The sequence below is a fragment of the Bos indicus genome, chromosome 17 (genome assembly GCF_029378745.1).
Source record: "Bos indicus isolate NIAB-ARS_2022 breed Sahiwal x Tharparkar chromosome 17, NIAB-ARS_B.indTharparkar_mat_pri_1.0, whole genome shotgun sequence".
In the NCBI taxonomy this organism is placed as follows: Eukaryota; Metazoa; Chordata; class Mammalia; order Artiodactyla; family Bovidae; genus Bos; species Bos indicus.
In genome coordinates, this window is record NC_091776.1 from 70,858,986 (window position 1) to 70,882,864 (window position 23,879).

Here is a 23,879-nt window from a genome sequence, read left to right on the forward strand (position 1 = left end):
GGGTTCTGTCCCTGGGGTGGGAAGATCCTCTGGAGCAAGAAACGGCAACCCTCTCCAGTGTTCTTGCCTGGAGAATCCCATGGACAGATGAGCCTGGTGGGCTAGAGTCCACGGGGTCGCAAAGGAGTCAGACAGGATTGAGAACCAAGTAACTGAGCGGCACCTTGCTCCCACTCTCACCGCCGAGAACGTTCCCCGGGTGCGTCACCAGGGGGCGCTGTGCACCTGCTCAGAACTGGCAGCCCCTCAACGCACCCCCATGGTCCCCTGAGCTGGGTCTGCACCCGGGCTCAGCGGACTGAGTTGGATGTGAGAGCAGGTGGTTCCTCTCAGGGGACAGACTCAGAGCCGCGGCCCCCAGGCCTCCTCCTGGGACTGAAGCTGCACCCGGGGCCAAACACCCAGAGTTGGAGGGTGAAGGGGTCAGGTGGTCATCAGTGCCCACCCTCTTCCCAGAAAGAGAAGAGGGAAGGAGCCCCTAGAGCCCACCCAGTGAACCCCTCCAGCTCTCCTCAGCCTGCGCCCGCTCCTCCTCATCTCTTTGCTCAGAGCCTGCCCTCCCGCTCTCCTCATTCGTGACTTTCCTCCCAATTCTGGGCCTCGCTCTTTCTACATCATACACTGTTGGCCTCCACAGTGATGACCAAGCTCATGCTCTTAGAGAGTCATGAACGAGTTTCCAGATCTTTCTGAAACACTCACTTCCTCATCCCCCTCCTTGAACATCTCTAACCCTTCCTCCCGTGAAGCCTCACGTTTCCGGCTCTCAGGTTTGACCCCAGCTCGACCCCTCCCTGTTCCACCCCTGGTTCCCCCTCATTTCCCAGGGGACCCAGTGATGCCCACCCAGCAGCTGATTTATCCGGTGAACGTTCACACTCTGTCCCATGTGCCCATCGAGTGAGGAATCAGGAGGGGAGAGAAACCCTGTCCTGAGACCTGGGAAATGATTCCTGGCTGAGGAGTGTCTGTGCTCAGCTGCTGTGGGACTGACTTTATGCACAGTGAGCCCGGGAGAAGCTGCTGGGGCCCTGGGCTGGGAAAGCAGACCCTGTCCTGGGGCTCTGCCCCCGGGGCCGTGACTGCTGCTCTGTCTGGACCACACCTAAGTCAGGTTTGATCCCCATGATCACGTCTGAGATTCCTGAGAACAACTGATCTGTGTTGTCATGTCCTGTCCCTCATCTCAGATCTGAGACTGACCCATGGCTCTGATAACTCAGCCTGCCCTGTTTCACAGATGCCATATATGTCACAGAGTCTTTAAAATGATCTTATTTAAAGAACAGAATCTAAAAGGAAAATTATGTTTTAGAAATAGTACCATGGCAATAAAAATTAAAATAGAGCCAGAGACGGACACAACTTTGTCGGACTGAACCACAACATTTGCTTCAGTTAAATTTAGGCATCTATTTTAAGTGAGGCCCTTAGATTTTCACTACTCCACGATCACATTTTGGTTCATTGAAAATCTCAAAATCACACATCCACTGTGTAACACTCACATGCACTACAGGGTAAGCTACAGTTGGCTGCTGTTTTCCAACCAAACACATCCTGAAGGTATAATTTCAAGACCAGTTTTGGGAATGTTGACTCTAAGAGCTCTATCACCAGGTCAGGATGTATGTTTGGCCAGGACACCAGGGGGCATTCCAAGGCCTTTCCTGAGTGTCTGGAGGGGTGAGAGCAGAGACCAGCCCCCTGGTACTTCCTGATGCTTTCTGCTCAGGGTCCCAGCTGTGACATGCCACCCCCAAGCCCCACGCATCCCTTCCCCAGATCACACACTGGTCTCCCTCAGGCACAGGAAGCTGACCCAGGTCCCAGAGGTGATCAGAGCATTGTGGGGTTTGGACGGGAGGACAGTCATTTGCATGAAAGGCCCCGCCCCCTCTCAGGGTATGAAGAGGTGAAGGAGCGGTGTGGGGACGCTCTGTTCTGCTGTGGGGCCACAGACAGCAGGACGCCCTGACATGTCCACCATGGCCTGGTCCCCTCTGTTCCTCACGCTGGTTGCTGTCTACACAGGTGACTGGATGGGGGGTACAGGGGAAGGGCCCGGGGAAGACACAAGGGCCCTGCTCCCTGCTCTCATGTGTTGACCCCCGAGTCACCATCTCTGTCTCTCGCCCTTCCAGGATCCTGGGCCCAGGCTGTGCTGACTCAGCCATCATCCGTGTCCGGGTCCCTGGGCCAGAGGGTCTCCATCACCTGCTCTGGAAGCAGCAGCAATGTTGGAAATGGATATGTGAGCTGGTACCAACTGATCCCAGGATCGGCCCCCAGAACCCTCATCTATGGTGACACCAGTCGAGCCTCGGGGGTCCCCGACCGATTCTCCGGCTCCAGGTCTGGGAACACAGCCACCCTGACCATCAGCTCGCTCCAGGCTGAGGACGAGGCAGATTATTTCTGTGCATCTGCTGAGGATAGTAGCAGTAATGCCACAGTGCTCCAGGCCAGGGGGGAAGTGAGACAAAAACCTGCCCTCCCTGAAGTCACGGGCCTCCCTGGGCTGAAGCATCTTCTGCCAATGCAGACACTTCTGTTGCTTGTTTGATTTAAAACGGGGGTCTGAGCCCCACACCAGGAAATTGGTCTGGGAAACCCTTTCAGTTCTTCTTCATTCTGACCCCTCACCAAGGCTTTGCTTTCGGCAACCGTATTTTATATGAATATCTGAAGTTGAGCAGAAGGACCTGAATGCCAGAGGCAGGTCCTGGCGGACAGAGTCCATGACGGTCATGTCAGAACCAGAGAGACAGTGTCCAGCTGGGTCTGATTCAGGACGTTTAGCTCCTTGGCCGGCCCTGGGCTGAGCTGAGGCCCAGGCTGCTGCTCCTGCCTTTCCTGTGACCGCCTCTCACCATGTCCAATGAAGATCAGGTAACGGTCATAAGGGTTTCTCAACCAGAGATGAAACAGGAGCCCAGACAAGGATGAGATTCCCATTTATAAGCATAATCTTTTATATCAAACATTTATTATAGAAAGATTATAATATTAGACTAAAAACATCTTTAAATATCTGAGTCAAAAAGAAGTACTATGAGAACCATGATGAAGGGTAAATGAGAACCCCTGGAAGTGACCAAGAAGAGATTTGTTGTACCTGAGAGCCTCCCTATTCTCTTTGCAAAGAGAGAAATAAGAACAGAGCCATGTAGTCAGCTGGGCAGGCTCCAGGAGGCCTTGCAAATTCAACCTTGACTACCTATCAACCTGGGAAGGAAACTCAGACAGAATCATGACCAGGCACAACCCCCCGGGAATGCTGGGTTTTTGAACCCTGGAAATTCAGGTTCGGGTGGTTGTGTTATGGCAGTGAACCCACGAGCTCGGCGGAGCAAACTCAGACATCAGGGAATCCTGAAATTCATTAGTGAATCAACAAACCATTGAGGGGTCTGAGGTCATTCAGTTCAGTTCAGTTCAGTCGCTCAGTCGTGTCCGACTCATTGTGACCCCATGAATCGCATCACGCCAGGGCTCCCTGTCCATCACCAACTCCCGGAGTTCACACAAACTCATGCATTGAGTCTGTGATGCCATCCAGCCATCTCATCCTCTGTCCTCCCCTTCTCCTCCTCCCCCAATCCCTCCCAGCATCAGGGTCTTTTCCAATGAGTCAACACTTCACATGAGGTGGCCAAAGTATTGGAGTTTCAGCTTCAGCATCATTCATTCCAATGCACACCCAGGACTGGTCTCCTTTAGGATGGACTGGTTGGATCTCTCATTAGGTACTGGAAAAATCAATGACCAAGCCCAAACTAGATGAAGGCGACTCATTCTACTGCCCTGGGCGGTGACATCAGGAAGACCCAGCTGCAAGTGTGAGAAAGCCCTTCCAGGAGGCTGTGGTGTGAAGTGGGGGAGGAGGAGGTCTGAGTCCAGCAGGGGGCGCTGTGGGCCTGGTCCTGAGAACCCAGGGTCCTGGCCAGGCAGGCTGGCACCTCCTGTGTTGGCTCTTGCCCACGTGGGCAGCAGGGTCCTCACTGGAGGGTGACGTCCTGCACCTGGGCTCCCAGGGGACACAGCAGCTCTCAGCTCAGAGCCACAGGCTTGCTTCTCAGTTCCTGCTGCTCTGTCGTGGGGTCAGTGCCCAGACCTGACATCCAACCAAGGACAGAGGGACGGTCATACAACAAAAATGAACTTCCTTCAGGAACCTCAACCTCCGGGGATACCTGGACAGGGGATGAGAGACCCCTGCAGAGGCTGCCCCATTGCCCACCGAACGCCCGGGTGTTCCCCATGGAAGAGGGATGCAGGCAAGGACCCTCTGTCACCATCGGTGTCATTTAAATATGTTCCCTGTTGTGTTATTTGGCAATTTCAACATTTTGAATTGAACAACGGAAAGTGATATTGTGTCAGTTTTTGTGGCTCCCTTACTCGTTCCTTCCCATTTTATTAATACTTTATGTTAACACTTGTAACGTGAATATATGAAATCAGAAGTTCAGCCAAACTGTCATCAATATGTTCATATAATAAGAAAAGAATTCAGTAGGAATATATATTTTTCACCTCTATGAGCTGAGGTTCTCAAACACCTCTGACAAAAATCATGTGAATTTTATTAAAAAGCTACTTTAGCAGCAATTCCAATATGAATACAAATAAGAAGAGCATTTACATTTTTACGTCAAAGAAACAAGAATGAACAAGACTTTCCCGTCTCTTCCACACACGTTAACGTGAGGTGTCTGAGCTCCTTCTCCTCCTCGTTGCCCCCACACCCCTCCTCCGTCCCGGGTCCTTCGGCTCCACCCAGAACCACAGGGAAGGGAGTTTTACAAGGTCCATGATGCTCACCACACCTACCTGTCCACACACCATGTTTTTCTATTTCTGATGATGAAACATGTGTCCCAACTTTGTTGGAAATGAACTTGCCAGCTGTCATAATTGCATGACGAGATGGTGACCTTTACCCGTGAAACCCACAGTTCTATTGAAGGTACTCCACGTGGTCATGGCTGTTTACAGCACAGGACGCTGTCACCCTAAGCCTGCCCATGCGGCTCCGCATGCCACTCCCCACCTCCCATCCTGGTCTCCCCAGCGCTGGGACTAGAGACAGCTTAAAAGAGTGCTTCAAGGGCCACCCCTCACCCTTCACAGCAGACACAGGCTCTGGGATTTCCTGCTCGGCTCAGGGCTGGAGGACGGACAGCACCGCACAGACGGACTCAGGGCTCCCTGAGAAGACAGAGAGTATTCTAAAGACGGGCTCAGGTGTGGAAAGGCTGGATTACTGGGGCAAGAGAGGAAGACTTAGGACAAGGAAATGGCAACCCACCCCAGTATTCTTGCCTAGAGAATCGCGTAGACAGAGGAGCCTGTCCATGAGGTCACACAGAGTCGGGCACGACTGAAGTGACTTAGCATGCGTGCGTGCATGCACTGGAGAAGGAAATGGCAACCCACTCCAACGTTCTTGCCTGGAGAGTCCCAGGGATGGAGGAGCCTGGGGGCTGCCGTCTTTGGGGCATACAGAGTCGGACATGACTGAAGCAACCTGGCAGCAGCAGCAATAGCAACAGACCAACATGGTCCCCTGAGCTGGCCCTGCTCCCAGGCTCAGCAGACTGAGTTGGACGTGACAGCAGGTGCTTCCTCTCAAAGGACAGACTCAGACCCGCGGCCCCCAGGCCTCCTCCTGGGAGAGAAGCTGCACACGGGGCCGAGCACCCAGAATTGGAGGGTGAAGGGGTCAGGTGGTCATCAGTCCCCACCCTCTTCCCAGAAACAGAGGAGGGGAGGAGCCCCCAGAGCCCACTCCATGCACCCCTCCCGCTCCCCTCATTCATGACTTTCCTCCCAATTCTGGGCCCTTCTCTTTCTACAGACCTACACTGTTGATCTCCATGGTCATGACCCAGCTCACTCTGTCAGAAGATCGTGGACATGTTTCCAAATCTTTCTGAAATTTACACTCACTTCCTCGGCCCCCCCCTTGAACCTCTCTAACCCTTCCTTTCCAAGAAGCCTCAGGTCTCTGGTTCTCAGATGTGACCCCTACTCGTCCCCTCCCTGTTCCTCCCCAGGTTCCCCTTGTTTCCCAGGGGATCCATGAACCCCTCTAGTAGCCGATTTATTCCCTGAGACCTCACACTCCGTCCTGTGTGCCCATTGAGTGAGGAATCAGGAGGGGAGAGAAACCCTGTCCTGAGACCTGGGAAATGATTCCTGGCTGAGGAGTGTCTGTGCTCAGCTGCTGTGGGACTGATTTTATGCACAGTGAGCCCGGGAGAAGCTGCTGGGGCCCTGGGCTGGGAAAGCAGACCCTGTGGGCTCTGCCCCCGGGGCCGTGACTGCTGCTCTGTCTGACCATGTCTATGGTCCCGTTTGAGGTTCCTGAGAACAGCTGATCTGCCTTGTCTTGTCCTGTGTCTCATCTCAGATCTGAGACCGAGCAATGGCTCTGCTAACTCAGCCTGCCCTGTTTCACAGAGAGAACGTCCTGCTACGACATAAAATCCCCCAGTGGAGATGCCATACATGTCAGAAAGTCTTTAAAATTATCTTACTTAAAGAACAGAGGCTACAAGGAAAATTATGTTTTAGAAATACTGCCATGGGAATGCAGAATTAAACCAGAGCCAGAGTTGGACACAGCTTAGTGACTTAACAACAACATTTTCTTCAGTTAAATTTAGGCATCTATTTTAAGTGAGGCCCTTAGATTTTTACTACTCCATGATCACATTTTGGTTCATTGAAAATCTCAAAATCACACATCCACTGTGTAACGCTCACATGCACTACAGGGTAAGCTACAGTTGGCTGTTGTTTTCCAATCAAACACATCCTGAAGGTATAATTGCAAAACCAGTTTTGGGAAAGTTGGCTGTTAAGAGCTCTATCACCAGGTCAGGATGTGTGTTTGGCCAGGACACCAGGGGGCATTCCAAGGCCTTTCCTAAGTGTCTGGAGGGGTGAGAGCAGAGACCAGCCCTCTGGTACTTCCTGATGCTTTCTGCTCAGGGTTCCCAGCTGTGACATGCCACCCCCAAGCCCCACGCATCCCTTCCCCAGATCACACACTGGTCTCCCTCAGGCACAGGAAGCTGACCCAGGTCCCAGAGGTGATCAGAGCATTGTGGGGGTTGGAGGGGAGGACAGTAATTTGCATGAAAGGACCCTCCCCCTCTCAGTATATGAAGAGGGGAAGGAGCGGTGTGGGGACGCTCTGTTCTGCTGTGGGGCCACAGACGGCAGGACACCCTGACATGTCCACTGTGGCCTGGTCCCCTCTGCTCCTCACGCTGGTCGCTCTCTGCACAGGTGACTGGATGGGGGGGACAGGGGAAGGGCCCTGGGAAGACACACAGGCCCTGCTCCCTGCTCTCATGTCTGGACTCCTGAGTCACCATCTCTGTCTCTCCCCCTTCCAAGATCCTGGGCCCAAGCTGTGCTGACTCAACCGCCCTCCATGTCTGGGTCCCTGGGCCAGAGGGTCTCCATCACCTGCTCTGGAAGCAGCAGCAACGTTGGAACTGGCAATTATGTTGGCTGGTACCAAATGATCCCAGGATCGGCCCCCAGAACCCTCATCTACCGTGCTACCAGTCGACTCTCGGGAGTCCCCGACTGATTCTCCGTCTCCAGGTCTGGGAACACAGCCACCCTGACCATCAGCTCGCACCAGGCTGAGGACGAGGCTGATTATTACTGTGTATCTTACGACAGCAGTATCAGTGGTGCCACAGTGCTCCAGGCCAGGGGGAAGTGAGACAAAAACCTGCTGTCCTCTCAGAGTCAGGGCTCTGGGGGCAGAAACATCCTCTGCAAAGGCAGCCACTTCATTTGTCTGTTTGGCCTAAGACTGGGTCCAGAATCACACCAGGGAACTTGGTTCAGAAAAATCTGTTCACATCTGTCTTAATTCACCCCTTCTCCAGCTTTCCTTGGCAGCAACACATTGTCTGATTTTCTCAACTTTAGCAGAAATCCCCAGTGCCAAGGGCAGGTGCCCTGGGGTCAGAGTCCATGATGGGTCAGGTCAGAACCAGAGAAACACAGTAGAGTCTGTCTGATTCTGGACTCATCGAGCATCCAGCGTGTGTCCTGGTCCCAACAGCTCTCGTTCTCTCTGATGCTAGTAGTGGGCCCTTGGGGATCCCTGCTCCATCTCAGATCTCGGGGTCTCTGCTCGTTTTCCAGGTCTCAAATCTGGAGTTCGGGCTCCTTGGCCATCACTGGGCTGAGCTGATGCTCAGGCTGCTGCTCCCGCCTTCCCATTACAGCCTCTCAGGCTCACCCAGAGCTCCAGGCTTGCGGAACTAGACCAGTTGTGGTATGGACTCCTCTCTGGGGAGATGGGGCCGCCCAGTGGCTTCCTGCTCGGCATCTTGCTGGACCTGCTGCTGCTATCACCCTGACTCCAGGTCATCCGGGGGCTCTGCCTGGGCATGGAGCCTCCTCCTGTCCCCTCCGTCCTTAAAGTCCCTCCAGCAGCTCATTCCCAGGAGAAGGTCTCAAAGGAAACAGGAAGTTCATGTCCCCATCACTAGGGACACAGTGTCTCTTTGCCCTGAAGCTCGGGGGCTGAGGTTGGGGTCTGGCTGAGGTCATCTCAGACCTGAACTCTGACTCGGGAGCCTTTAATCTCCATCTGGGCATCTGCCCATTCCCAGGAGTTTCTAGAGCTCTGACCCCTCTCATGGGCCCTCAACACGAACGCCTGTGCGTTTTCTTCACAGGGGAGGTTTCTTCGGTTACTGCTGCACCAACACGGGAGCATCTGAGCTGCACCTTACATTTGGGTCTTTTGGAACTACTGCCTCTCCATGGCCCTCACTGCTAAGACCCACCACTGATTCTTCCTGTTCAGTATCTTTGTCTAACACTTGCCACATGATGTTGAATTATTGTTATGGAGATTAAATTCACTTTGCTCCTGATTTGTGGAGTTTCCACAAATTATTGTCACCAGACACCAATATGAGAATAGTTGGTGCTTTTACAATATCTCATACTATGGTCTTGATACACTGATGACTTTTTTCTTAAAAGGAAAAAAACAAAAAACAAAAACAGGACGTGTTCCATGGCTTTCCTTCCCCCATAAGTAGTGGACGCAGCCTGGGGCCATTCCGGTTCCGTAGATGGTCACATGTCCTAGGTCACCCTTGGTGTGGTCATCTTACGGCCCATGGGCTGCAGACACCACCTCACATTCCCACCTGCCCATTGCTCGTCACCTGCCCCACAGACAGGAAAACAAGCACTCATCTTAACATGATCTGCTCTGTCTAGGATCTCCCACAGGGTTACCAGAAGTAATGCTAGAAAACCTGTTGTTTTCCAGTTACTAAAAGCGAAGAAGCAAGAAGGATACTTTCGAAAATTCAATTCATGATAGTATCAAAAAAATAAAATGCTTAGGAATATGATTAACCCAGTAGGTGAGAGGCTTATAAACTGAAAACAAGAAAACATTGTTGAGAAATTCACACAGTTGTAAATAAGTGAAAGGAGCCCTGAGATCACGGGTGGGACAACCTCATACTGTGAAGGTGACCTCAGTACTGCCAGATTGATCTACATGTTTGCGGCTGTTACCAAGTCCAAGCTCACTCTGCTCACCTCACGACAGGCCAATGAATCCGAGAGGAAAGGAATACGACTTTATTCGGAAAGTCAGCTGACAGAGAAGTTGGCAGACTAATGTCTCAAAATGACCATGCTCTTGGGGCCTGAATGCTAGCTGCTTTTAGGGATGAGAGATGGGGCAAGTGAGGACACAAAGTGAAAAAGACCATTGAACTCTTGCAGTGATTCCCTAGAATGGCAACCTCAGGCAGGGGGATACGTTATTTCCGTCTTTCTTACAGTCATTCACAGGTGGGCAGGGTGAGACCATCTCCCTGTGAGCTACCCAAAGGTACTTGGTTTAAGGCTCAGGCAGAGGGAGTAGGGTTCTCTGAAGCAGGCCGCTATTTATGATGATGATAACAAACGTGACAGAAACAAGGGTTAAATTCATAGAAACAGCTCCAGCGTGGATCAGAATTAACTCTGTATAATTCTGTCAAGTTTTACTTCAGAACCACCTAGTTTCTGTCAGGTTTTACCTCAGAACCCCCTAATTTCTGTCTGATTTTACCATGGAACCACCAAGTTTCTGTCAGATTTTACCTAAGGAGAACCTAGTTTCTGTCAGATTTTACTACAGAATCCCTTAGTTTCTGCTGGATTTTATGTCAGAGACTGCCTAGTTTCTCTCAGATTTAATGTCAGAACCCCTTAGTTTATGTCAGATTGTACCAAAGGTGTCTCTAGTTTCTCTCAGATTATAGCTCTGTATTGCTTAGTTTCTATCTGATCTTACCTCTGGAGCCTGTAATTCTGTCAGATTTTACCTCAGAACCACCTAGTTTCTGTTAGATTTTAGCTCAGAATCCCCTATTTTCTGTCTGATTTTTACCATGGAGCCATCGAATTTCTGTCAGATTTTACCACACAACCCCTTAGTTTCTGTCAGATTTTAACCTCAGTTCAGTTCAGTTCAGTCGCTCAGTCCTGTCTGACATTTTGTGATCCCATGGACTGCATCATGCCAGGCTTCCCTGTCCATCACCAACTCCTGAAGCTTGCTCAAACTCATGCCTATTGAGTCGATGATACCATCCAACCATCTGATCCTCTGTCGTCCCCTTCTCCTCCTCAGAAGCCCCATACTGTGTCAGATTTACCTAAGGAAAACTTAGTTTCTTTCAGATTTTACCACAGAACCCCCTTAGTTTCTGTCAGTGTTTACCCCCAGAATCCCCCTAGTTTCTCACAGATTTTACCTCAGGAGCCCCTAGTTTCTGTCAGATTTTACCCTAGAAGCCCCTAGCTTCTGTCAGATTTTCCACCAGAAGCCTCTAACTTCTGTTAGATTTTACCTTAGTACCCCCTGCTTTCTGTCAGTTTTTACCTCAGAAGCCTCCAATTTCTGTAACATGTTACCTTCATATCCCCTGATTTCTGTCAGATTTTACCCAAGAACTCCCTCATTTCTGTCACATTTTACCAAAACAGTCCCTAGTTTCTCTCACACTATACCTCAGTATCATCTAGTTTCTTTCAGATTTTACCTCTGGAGCATGTAATTCTGTCAGATTTTACCTCAGAACCCCCTAGTTTTTGTCAGATTTTATGTCAGAAGCCCCTAGTTACTGTCCGATTTACCACAAAACCCATTATATTCTGTCAGGTTTACCTAAGGAGAACCTAGTTTCTCTCAGGTTTTACCACAGAACCCCTTAGTGTCTGTCACGTCTTACCTCACAAGCCCCCTACTTTCTCACAGATTTTACCTCAGGAGCCACTATCTTCTGTCAAGTTTTACCTCAAAACCCCTTAGTTTCTGTCAGATTTTACCTCTGAAGCCCCTATTTTTTGCCACATTTCACCTCAGAAGCCCCTATTTTCTGCCACATTTCACCTCAAAATCCCAAGTTTCTGTTAGATGTTACCTCAGAGCCCCTTCATTTCTGTCAAATTTTATCTCAGAACCCCCTAGTTTCTGTCAGGTTTTTACCTCAGAACCCCCTAGTTCTGTGAGATTTTCCCTCAGAACCCCCTTGTTTCTGTCAGATTTTACACCAGAAGCCCCTAGTTTATGTCAGATTTTATGCCAGAATCACCTAATTCCTGTCAGATTTTACCACAGAATCCCCTAGTTTCTACCAGATTTTCCCTCAGAAGACTATAGTTTCTTTTAAATTTTACCTCAGTATCCCTTAGTTTCTGTCACATTTCACCTCAGAACTGCCTAGTTTCTGTCACATTTTACCACAGCACCCTTTTTTTCTGTCAGATTTTTACCACACAACCCCCTAGTTTCTGTCAGATTTTAATTCAGAACCCATTAGTTTCTGTCAGATTTTACCTCTGAACACCCTAGTTTTTGTCACATTTCACCTCAGTAATCCCTAGTTTCCTAAGGCCCACTTGACTTCACATTCCAGGATCTGGCTCAAGGTGAATCATCATACCATTGTGATTATCTGGATCATGAAGATCTTTTTTGTACAGTTATGTGTATTCTTGCTAGCTCTTTCTTAATATCTTCTGCTTCTGTTAGGTCCATATCATTTCTGTCCTTTATTGTGCCCGTGTTTGGATGAAATGTTCCCTTGGCATCTCTTATTTTCTTGAAGAGATCTCTAGTCTTTCCCATTCTATTGTTTTCCTCTATTTCTTTACATTGATCACCAAAGAAGGCTTTCTTATCTCTCCTTGCTATTCTTTGGAACTCTGCATTCAAATGGGTATATCTTTCCTTTTCTGATTTGCCTCTTGCTTCTTTCTTTTCACAGCTATTTGTAAGGCCTCCTCAGACAACCATTTGCCTTTTTGCATTACTTTTTCTTGGGGATGATCTTGAGCCCTGCCTCCTGTACAATGTCACAAACGTCCATCCATAGCTCTTCAGGCCCTCTATCAGATCTAATCCTTTGAATCTATTTCTCACTTCCACTGTATAATCATAAGGGATTTGATTTAGGTCATAACGGAATGGTCTGGTGGTTTTCCCTACTTTCTTCCATTTAAGTCTGAATTTGGCAATAAGGAGTTCATGATTTGAGCCACAGTCAGCTTCCGGTCTTGTTTTTGCTGACTGTATAGAGCTTCTCCATCTTTAGCTGCAAAGAATATTGGTGTTGACCATCTGGTGATGGCCATCTGTAAAGGTTTCTCTTGTGTTGTTGGAAAAGGGTGTTTGCTATGACCAGTGTATTCTCTTGGCAAAATTCTATTAGGCTTTGCCCTGCTTCATTCTGTACTCCAAGGCCAAATTTGCCTGTTACTTCAGGTATTTCTTGACTTCCTACTTTTGCATTCCAGTTCCCTATATTGAAAAGGACACCTTTTCTGGGTGTTAGCTCTAGAATGTCTTCTAGGTCTTCATAGAACCGTTCAACTTCAGCTTCTTCAGCATAACTGGTCAGGGCGTAGACTTGGATTACTGTGATATTGAATGGTGCCTTGGAAATGAACAGAGATCATTCTATCTGATTTCAAACAACATTGATTATATTATTACTAAAATGAAAAGAAAATATGACACCATAAGCAGGAGGAACAACAAATGATTTGGCAATCATGCCAGCTAAGGCAGCTGACACTGTAAATTGCCAAAATGTATCTCCACACCAGCCATCCCTCTTGAAAGACTGGAAGCGACTGTTAGGCCTAAACCTCATTTCAGTGTCTTTATTCTCAGAATTCGTAGATCATAAATGAAATATTTAAGAAAGTCCTTTCCCCACCTCTCCAGGAATGCTTCTTGTATCACTAGAAATCCTTAAAAGAGTTGAATCATAGACTCTGGATTTATCTAAGCAAATCTATTTAACTGGAATTTGAACTTCATCTTCAATAAATCAAACAATTCTGGGCATTAATAGGTAGTTCCTTAAAAGTCCTTAAATGTTCCTTAAATATCCTTGTCTTACATTTAAATCCATTTATTTAAGAGTTCTTGGTTTTCTGGGAAATGAGTTATAATCTGACCATCTAACTTGTATGCAACTCCAACTCTGATTTCCATAAATATGTCCAAAATATCAAAATTTTTGACTACCCATGCAGTAAATCCATTAATCATATGAGCATATTTAATCAAAACAAAGTCCAACCAGACACATCATCTTTCCCTTCCTGTAGTTACACCAAACTCTCTATCCCTTGTTTGTAATAATTCTCCAATTGCATTGTCTTGCTCTGTAGGAAAGGGACCAATCCCAACTCTAGTTGTATAAGCTTTCATAACTCCATACACTTCTCCACATATTAAGGCAGCATACCCAAGCCAGTACAAACACGTCCAACTGTACGGTTCAAAGAGGTTATGAAAGGATAACTTTCAAAATCAGTATCTAGCAGTGCTGCATTTGCAGCTTCTACCAAGATTTTCTTTGATGGTCTTTCTTTGAAAGCTCGATATAGGATATAAACTCCATATATCTAGCAGTTGGTTTCACCCTTTCCATTTAACCCTTGAGTTTTTGGAATTCATCTTCAATGTCTGTTTCTGATGTGGGGTATATAGATTTGTAGTGGTTAGCCAGAACTTGGAACCTCTCAGAAAAGCCATCAAAGTCAGAAATAAGATGGCATATCCTAAGTCCACAGTGGTCCTCTTTGGAAGAATGAACAGGGCAAATGCCCTTTTTGTGGTACCCAAATTTTTTCCTGCTTGTTCTCCTCTCTGTTGTTCCTGGATACCATCAGCTGTTTGATGAAAATCAAGCACAATCTGTCAGGTATGAGAAGCCTTATCCAGCCTTCCAGACCTTTCCCTTTTTGATCATATTTTTCTGCTTCCTCACACAATCCAGCTAGATGAATTACCACATCAATTCCAATGAATGCAGTAACATTCAGGCTCCACTGGGAGCCTGAGTTGTTCCACTGGGTAATGATTCCACTGGGTAAAAGACGAAAGTCACCCTCCACAGAATCTGCAGCTGTTCAGGCAGCATTACTTCCTCCCTGGCAGTGGCACAGCGTGCTGGTGTCCTCACCAGCAGACCCAGCACCTTCCTCTTGGCTTCGTGGTCCCACTGCCCGCCAAGCACCAGGGTCTCCAGGTTCCCCCCAGGCTGCTCCCTGGGGCGGCCTCAGTCACCTTGGGTGGATGCCAAGGTTGGTCTTGGCAAACGCCCAGGCCCCAGAGACACGAGAAGAGCCCGAAGGGGTCGGGGGTGGCTGGGAACGTGTGAACTGGATTTTCTGTAAATCTATGTTTGAGAGTCTTAATATAAAATATAACATATATCAAAAAGATAACCTTTGGTAACACTGTCAGTGTCTTAACCTGATATTAGGATTTTTCTACTTTTCTAGTGTTCCATTTCGTCGAGAGGACTTGGATCAACGTTTAACGACCGTGGTCTGTAATGTCCCCTTCTACTGGTTTGGTTGTCAGGTTGTTTTTTTACACTTTATTGGTTGATTGACGGATGGCTGTGCGGGGTATTCACTGCTCCTGGGCTCTGGTTGTGGGTGGCGCAGCAGCTCTTCACTGCAGTGCACTGGCTTCTCATTGGGGTGGATTCTCTTGCTGCAGGGCACCAGCTCCAGGGGATGGAGCTTCAGCAGCTCGGCTTTCCTGCTGAGTTGCTCTGCAGAATGTGGGAGCTTCCTGCATCTGGCACTGCAACCATGTCCCCTCCATCGACAGGCAGATCCTTAAACACAGGAAAACAAGGGAAGTCCTATAAATTCCCCTCGTATGTGCTTTATTTATGGGTTGTGTGTAAAACACTTTAACTGCTTTCTCAGAGAAACACAAATTTTACATCTTTTTCAATGCTTAAAAAAATACAAATCCAATGTATTGGAAGCATATAACTCCTGAAGTTTGTTAGATATTTACGCTAAATCAGGATACATTATGTCTTTTGTGGAATAATTACACGACAATATATTCTGTTTCTTCTAAGCATCTTCATCTGTTTACTTACTTTCTCTACTAGAACCTTCTTAGAGAACTTTGAATTTCATTCCTTTTTTCAGCAAAACTTTTCCATATGTTACCAGCAGGGAGCGCTGTGGGACTGCCTTGGGGTCCTTGCACAGCTGCTCAAGGAGCACAACTCACTGTAGGAGCTGGGCTGGGGTTGGGGTCTGTGCTCCTGGGGGCACTCAGCAGTGTGTCCTCTCTGGCTGCAGAGTCCCCTGAGCAGGGACCAGTGTAGTCTTGGCAGGGGCTTCCTCCAGGGGCTCCCAAGTGGGAAGCCCGTCCCTCCCCTACAGTCTGGGCTGTGAGCAGAGCTCCAGCATCAAGGTTCAGGGAGGGGCTGGGCGGGCCCTGAGTGGACCCCCATTTTCATGGCAGTCCCTCCTCTAGCAGAGTCTGGGGGAGAACAGGAGGCCTGGAGCAGCCCAGCCCCTCTGGGGGACCAGGTTTCTGTGAGCACCATGGCCTGGACTCCTCTCCTGCTGGTGTTCCTCTCTCACTGCACAGGTAGCGATGGGCCCTGGCACCAGGGCTCAGTCCCAGCCTCATCATCCCCTGGGGCGCAGACTCTGGGACTCTTTCCTTCAGCTCCTGCCCCATCTCCCCTGTGTCTGTGTCTGCAGGTTCCCTCTCCCAGCCTGTGCTGACTCAGTCAGACTCCCTGTCTGCGTCTCTGGGAGCATCAGCCAGACTCTCCTGCACCCTGAGCAATGGCTATAACATTGGCAGCTTGTCTATAACCTGGTACCAGCAGAAGCCAGGGAGTCCTCCCTGGTACCTCCTGTCCTACAACTCAGATTCCCAAAAGCTCCAGGGCTCCAGGGACCCCAGCCACTTCTCTGGATCCAAAGACACCTCGTCCAACGTGGGGCTCCTGCTCATCTCTGGGCTGCAGACGGAGGACGAGGCTGACTATTACTGTGCTGTAGGTTCCCACAGTGGCTCAGATGACAAGGAAGTGAGACAAAACCCCTGGGCCTCGGACTTTGGCTCTGAGCCTGATTTCAGTGAGAAGTTTCCATAGAGGGATTTCCAAGGAAGGCCTCTCTGCACAGAGATCTCTGTGAAGGGAGGGAGGAGACACACAGGATCGTGCTGAGACACGAGACAGCACAGGCATCCCAAGAAGCCACATATCTGACTTCAGAGCCCACCTGCCCCTCCCTCAACATCTGGAGTAAATCCCCCAGAGCAGGTGCTGCGTCTTCAGCAGAAACACCCCAGTGCAGCCCTGCTCCTCCCATCTCCATCCTCTCGCCCCACAGAGTGTGGGTCCTGGGCTGCAGGGGCCCGTCCACAGCTCAGACGCTGACAGGAGCCCTGCCTCCTGCTCCCTGCTCCCTCCTCATTTCCACAGTGCTGCTAACAGGTCGGCATTTTCTAAAACTCATGGCCCTCCAGGCTCCTAGTAACTGGATGGAGAAGATATGGGAATTTTCCTTCCTTCAGAATGAACTGAGCCCTCACACAAGGTGAGTCCTGAGGGGTCAGCAGAGGAGGATGTGGCTACCTCTCAAGACAGGCCATGCTTTCTTCTGCCGCAGGTTCTGTCTATGAATTATCTGATGGTACATCAATGGCAGAAATACTTTTTTCACATCCCTCGTCTCATTTCTTTATCTTTTCTGAAATCAAATGGGACAGTCACTCATGGTCTTCCTGTTGCAGAAGCCTGGACCATCAGGGCCCATGGCCTCACTGTGGTGGGGGCGCAGGAAGATGGGGCTGTGGACCCCGTACCCTGGGGCTCCTGGGCCTGCAGACCTGCACCCGTGGTGCTGGGCTCCGTCCTTCCCGGTCCTGAAGGGAGGTCAGGGAACAGGCAACTGGGAAAGTGGGACAAGAAACTTAGCCTGTCCGTCTTCTTCTTGGAGAATTTTCAAGTTTCACACACTGCCAGGAGCCACCACGGGAGATCCCACCCGTGACAAAGGTCAGGCGGAGAGGACCTGACAGGCAAAGGCAGAACAGGACTCGAGGGATTTCCTGGACCTGCTCGAGCATCTACCCCGAAACTAAAATCTGTGTGTCTACTGTTTATTACATTATGCCTTTCACCAACTCTTCTGACATTTACAGCGGGCTATCCCCGACCACCTTTCTCTGAAGAAAATCAACTTAGGGCTCTAGTTAATAAGCCTCCTGGGCTTGAAAGGAGCATTTTTACTTTAACCCCCCTGTTACTATTTTAGCTTGCTTGGCAGGTTTATCCACACTCTTGCAACTAACGCACATGATTGTTCACAACACCCCAAGCATAACCTTCGAGCGATAAAAAAGCTGTATGAGAATAATACTGCATTGTTGAGCCGATGTTTGCTACCGAGTTTCCTTGTCCTTTACTCAAAGTGCACCTGGGAGTGCATCAGCAAAAACAGTTGGTATACAGGAAAAACAAGCAGCAGCCTTGGCCTTGGCAACACAGGACCCTTGAGTTAGTAAGTTCCTTCTTTGTTGTAACCCCCTGCACCTTTGCTCCATAAGAATGTAACTTTAATACTTTCTGAGGGAGACACAGATTGGAAAACTAAAGAAGAAACAGTTTAAGGGAAAGCAAGTTTTCTGGTTGACCAACCTTGATCAGAAAAAGGTCATAAAATGTCAATAGGCCTCCAGGCCAGAAAATGTGCATAACACAAAGACCCTTGTAAATGAAAAGCTATGCAAAAAAACATCCTGGTCCCAATGAAGGTCAAACCGATGTATTGTTGAGCTGACTCTGCATGACTCTGTATCTTTCACTTCTGAAATGTGTAACCCAGGGTGTAAAAGCTCCTTTTGAAAATAAAGCTGCAGACCCAGCTTCATCAGAGCCTGGTCTCCCCATGTCATTCTTTTTTTTCATTTTCTCTCCTTTTCTCTCTCTGTTCTCTTTCAGGATGACTACTTGAAGCACAGGGGCTCTCTGTTCACTTTTTTGCCTGGGTTTCTAAGACCCCATTGGGAAGGTGCCCTGCGTCTTTCCCGGGGAGAGGGCATCCCACATCCTCACCCCACCGAGAGGGCACCTGCCGCATCCGTGAACAGAGCAAGTTCCGTGTCAGGAACTTTATTGGCTTTCTGTGTAAACCAAGGAAGATCAAGCCTCTGTCTCTCCCCTCTTTACTTTCCCTATTTGCCAATGCTGTCATCCTGAGGGAACCCTTGGATCCTGCTGGGGCTGGACCCCGGCAACACACCTTGCATAGGTACCTACTACACTTGAAAACCTTCTGTTTCATCATGAATCTACTCCCAACTATCCATTCAGTTTATATGAAGTCTCAGGGAAAGCAAAACTAAACAAAAATACTTCCTGATACTGCCAAAATGCTCCATGATCATCCGTGTGTGATCAACCAGAACCTAACTTAAGCCTCATCCTGGTCCATCTTTATGGGGTCATTGATAATAACTCCTTTTCTCTCTGGCCTCCAAATACAAACAGAATCCTACTGCACCCAGATATACAGGGCCCTCACAGGTACTTGGAAGGATGATGAAGAAGCAGAAGCCCAACATCTGTGCCTAGAGACCTGAGCGGGGGTGGGGGGGGGGGGCCTCTTCCACCCTGTGCACATCCCGCTCCTGTTCCAGGCTTTGTACTCTGCCCTAAACCAAGACACTTAGGGAAGCTGGGTGCCTCCCTTTCTCTGTGGACTGTTCCCTGAGAAGCCCCTCATCTCCAGGTACTGGAAGACCCTCCCCATTAGGACGTGGCTCTCAGATTCATCACTTGCTCATTTTCTCCTCTTTTCCCTCATGGCCTCTCCCACTTTCCCTCCCTGGTTCTTTATTTGAGATGATATTGGATAAATAGCACTCTTTTCAACATAGAAATGTAAAACAACTACTATTAAATCTACGGAGTCTAACACGTGAACTTGCACTGTATCCATGAGGGTCAGGTAACAGGTCATAAGGGTTTCTAAGTCCAGCAATGGAGGAGGAAACCCTAAAAAGGATGAGATTCCTATTGATAGCTATAGTCTCTTACATCAAGCCTTGAAAAGTTATGAAACCAAACTGAAAACACCTTATATATATTGCAGTCAGAAGTAAAAAGTAAACGCTGTCAGGATCTTGGAAGTAATCAAGAAAAAGACATGTTTTCCCCCAGAATGTCATATTCTCTCTGCAAAGACAGAAATAAGAAGAGAGATGTGCAATTAGGGCTGGGACAACTCCTGGAGACCCTGCAGACACAACATCAACCACGTTTCATCCTGGGAGAACATGACAGGGTCACGATCAGCTATAACCCATGGACACTCTGGGACTTTGAAGCCTTGAACTTGTTTCATGGTGGTTGTGCTCTGGTAGTGGCCCCAGGAGCCAGGCAGTGCAAACTGAGACAACAGAGAATCCGAAAGTACATCAGCATTCCCTGAGTCTGCAGGTCATTAGTGACCTGGAGAGATCACTGACCAGCCACAAACTACACGGAGGGGACTCATTCTTCTGCCCTGGGCAGTGACATCAGAGAGACCCAGCTGCAAGTGTGAGAAAGCCCTTCCAGGAGGCTGTGGTGTGAAGTGGGGGAGGAGGAGGCCTGAGTCCAGCAGGGGGCGCTGTGGGTCTGTCCGTGAGAGTGCAGGGTCCTGGCCAGGCAGGCTGGCACCTCCTCCGTTGGCTTTGCCCACGTGAGCAGCAGGGTCCTCATTGGAGGGTGACGTTCCTGCACCGGGGCCCCCAGGTGACAGGACAACTCTCAGCTCAGAGTACATGCTTGCCTCTCAGTTCCTGGTCCTCTGTCTCGTCCTGGAGGTGATCTGATGTCTAAGCGAAGAACAGTGAACATCACACAATAGAAATGAAATTGCTTCAATAAATTTTGCATTGTTTCAATTATTTATTTCTTATTTTGCTGCAGTTTCTCATTTTTCAGTGTTGTCTAGTGACGTATATGGAAACTGATATTTTGTTTTTACCTCCCTATTCTTTTCCATGTTTTTAAATATTTCTCTTCAATGAACGAGTTTGACAGATATAAAATCCCCCTTTAATCCAACTGTATCAGCAAATATTTCATAATAGGAAACAGATTCAAGACAAATATTTCTCTGATATGAGCTGACTCTCTCCAGCATGTATAGAGAAAATAAAATATTCATGTGAATTTTAATAAATAGCTCATTTACCAGGGAACAAAACATGAATAAAAAGACGCTTACTCCTTGAAGGAAAGTTATGACCAACCTAGACAGCATATTAAAAAGCAGAGACATTACTTTGCCAACAAAAGTCCATCTAGGCAAGCTACAGTTTTTCCAGGGGTCATGTATGGATGTGAGAGTTGGACTGTGAAGAAAGCTGAGCACCGAAAAATTGATGCTTTTGCACTGTGGTGTTGGAGAAGACCCTTGAGAGTCCCTTGGACTGCAAGGAGATCCAACCAGTCCATTCTGAAGGAGATCAGCCCTGGGATTTCTTTGGAGGGAATGATGCTGAAGCTGAAACTCCAGTACTTTGGCCACCTCATGTGAAGAGTTGACTCACTGGAAAAGACTCTGATTCTGGGAGGGATTGGGGGCAGGAGGAGAAGGGGATGACACAGGATGAGATGGCTGGATGGCATCACCGGCTCGATGGACATGAGTCTGAATGAACTCCAGGAGTTGGTGATGGACAGGGAGGCCTGGCGTGTTGCGATTCATGGGGTTGCAAGGAGTTGGACACGACTGCGCAACTGAACTGAACTGAAAACATGAATACCAAATAAAAGCATTATCTCACACTGAGAGAAGCACAAATTTTGTTCCTCATCTTCTCCAATTATTTCAGAGAGTCTGTGCTCCTGCTTAATCTTCTTACACCCTCCACAGCAGAAAGTCAATTGAAAGAACATTTTAAATGTTTCATGTTCACACTGAGGTGTTCACACACTGTTACTTTTGTTTTCCATCACGAGACACATGTTTTCCTGAACTGTTAGATCTGATATTGCCCAGGATGTCACAATTTCATAGTGACACTGTGAACTGTCCCCTCAAAACTTGAAGTAAAACTAATTCCTTATGATAGATGCCTCTTAAAAAAAAGGAGGCTGTCACCCCAAGCCTGGCCCTGCAACTCGACATGTGAGATTCCCTCAGGCCTGCTCCCCCCACTGCTGCTCCTGGGACAGGGACCAGAGCTGAGTCAGGGGAGACGCCTGTCCCCTCACACCCCGCATGGGCTGTGATGTCCCAGGGAACTCTCTGCTGCAGGAAGAGTTTCTGCTAAGGCCCTGCAGAGAAGACAAGCAGGGGTTTCACTGAGGAAAGAAGAAATGTCCCAGGGATGGGGGGAGACTTGGGATGGCCTAGTCTGCGGGCAGGAGGTGAGGACACCCCATCTCCTCCTTCAGCCTCAGACTGTCCAGGGAGGAGCTGGAGGACCCAGGTCTCCAGGGTCATGGGGAACACTTGGTAAAAGATAGTTTCCCATCACTCACATCTCCACCCTGTCCTGTCCTAGGTCTGTGTGGTCTAGAGTCTGCCTCCTTCAAGACCCCCAGGGACCTCAGGTGACCTGGGCAGGGAGAGAAGGAAGCAATTTGCATGAGGCCCCTCCTTCACCTCATGGGGTGCGAGGCATGCAAAGGCCCAGGACCCCACCTCCAGCTCAGGAGGCCAAAGAGGTCATGTCCTGGGAGGGTCCTCACCATGGCCTGGACAGTGCTTCTGCTCTGGCTCCTCACTTACGATCCAGGTCAGAGGCTGGGACTCTGCATCCTCTGGGGCATCTCCAAGCAGAGTCTCAGGGTCCTTGTCTCCATAACAATCCCTGTCTGTCTCTTGTTGCTTTTAGCGGTAGATGCTTAGACTGTGGCCCAGAAGCCGTCACGGCCAGTGTCTCCAGGAGAGAAGGTCACCCTCACCTGTGGACTGAGCTCTGGGTCAGTCACAACCAGTAACTACCCCAGCTGGTTGCAGCAGACCCCAGGCCAGGCTCCCTGACTGCTTTTCTATAGCACAAACAGTCGCCCGTCTGGGGTCTCTAATTGCATCTCTGGTTCCATCTCTGGGAACAAAGCCACCCTCACCATCACGGGGGCCCAGCCCAAGGACGAAGCCGATTATCACTGTGGTCTGGGAACTGGTAGTTACAATGCCGCAGTGATGTAGCCCATGGGGGAAGTGCTACCAAAACCTGCCCTTGTGCTCAGAGGGCTCAGCGCTTAGTGGCAGGAGAGGCGGGGAGGGGGTGGGACAGGTCAGGGTCCCCATGGGGAGGGAGGCTCTGGGCCCATCTCCTGTCCGGTGGTTCATGGCCACATGTCTCCTCCCAGCTCTCCCCTGGTGTGTCCATCTCTCCAGGGGGACCCCTCTCTGCCCCTGTTGTTGGGAAGGAGGCTTGGCTCCACAGGGAGACTCACACCCCCACCACTGCCATTAGGACTCTTGTCATTCAAATCACACTAAGAGATGTACAGCGTCATGAACTTGATCTTGCAGACAAATAATATTTCATTTGCTGGGAGGGACACAAGTAGTGGAATTTTCTAGAGTGCAATTTCCCATCTAGAGCTCCTGAATCACAGCCTTTTGTTGGTGGCAAAAATCTGTGGTTAACAAGAACCTCCCCAAAATATTTAAGAACATCAACGTTCCAGAAGTATGTCTTTGTGTATTATTGTGAAATAACCCCTGAGAATTGTCTTAAATTGGGCCTAGTCACATTAACTTCCCATGACACAGTTCAGTTGCTCAGTCGTGTCTGAATGTTTGCAATCCCATGACACATTCACTCCCAATTCACAATAAAAATACAAAACCCCCCAAACACTATTCACATCTTAATTTCAAAAGAAGATGGAAATTGGGTGGAATTTCCACAAATCTGTGTTGTCTAAGGACACACTTCGAGGCTCCTGGGACGATTTATGTTCCTGCTGCTGCTAAGTTGCTTCAGTCGTGTCCGACTCTGTGCAACCCCATAGACGGCAGCCCATGAGGCTCCCCCACATCTGGGATTCTCCATGCAAGAACACTGGAGTGGGTTGCCATTTCCTTCTCCAATGCAGGAAAGTGAAAAGTGAAAGTGAAGTCCCTGAGTCTTATCCGACTCTAACGACCCTGTGGACTGCAGCCCACCAGGCTCCTCCATCCATGGGATTTTCCAGTAAGAGCACTGGAGTGGGGTGCCATTGCCTTCTCCATTATGTTCCTGGAAGAACCTTATTCAGAACTGGCTCCCCAAATCCCCACACGCCCCATTGACTACCCGGGTGCCTGGATGCCAGGTCGTAGCCGGCCCCTCAACAAGTGGAACGCCCCCAGGGTCCCGTCCCTGGAAGCAGGAATGGGCTGGGAGATGGAGCAGAAACAAGGGGAGACGGAGCGAGGGGAAAAGCAGGCTCGTGTGCACCCCGTCCCTTCTGCTGCTGAGTGTGGGGCCAGACACCTGAGCCTTGACCCCAGCTGGGCCATCAGTGCTG

At 49.2% G+C, this 23,879-nt stretch overlaps 1 protein-coding gene and 1 pseudogene across 1 annotated transcript in view; one reads left to right on the forward strand and one right to left on the reverse strand.

Annotated features, from left to right (window-relative positions):
• The first annotated feature begins 1,922 nt into the window (after positions 1-1,922).
• LOC109571160 (immunoglobulin lambda-1 light chain-like) overlaps positions 1,923-23,879 on the forward strand; it is a 230,055-nt gene continuing 208,098 nt past the window's right edge. The window contains exons 1-2 of the mRNA XM_070769908.1: positions 1,923-2,034; positions 2,145-2,448. Coding sequence (XP_070626009.1) covers positions 1,980-2,034; positions 2,145-2,448 — 359 coding nt within the window. The 5' untranslated portion in view covers positions 1,923-1,979. The remainder of the gene's footprint in view (positions 2,035-2,144; positions 2,449-23,879) is intronic.
• On the reverse strand, positions 13,472-15,062 carry LOC139176827 (adenylosuccinate synthetase isozyme 2-like; annotated as a pseudogene).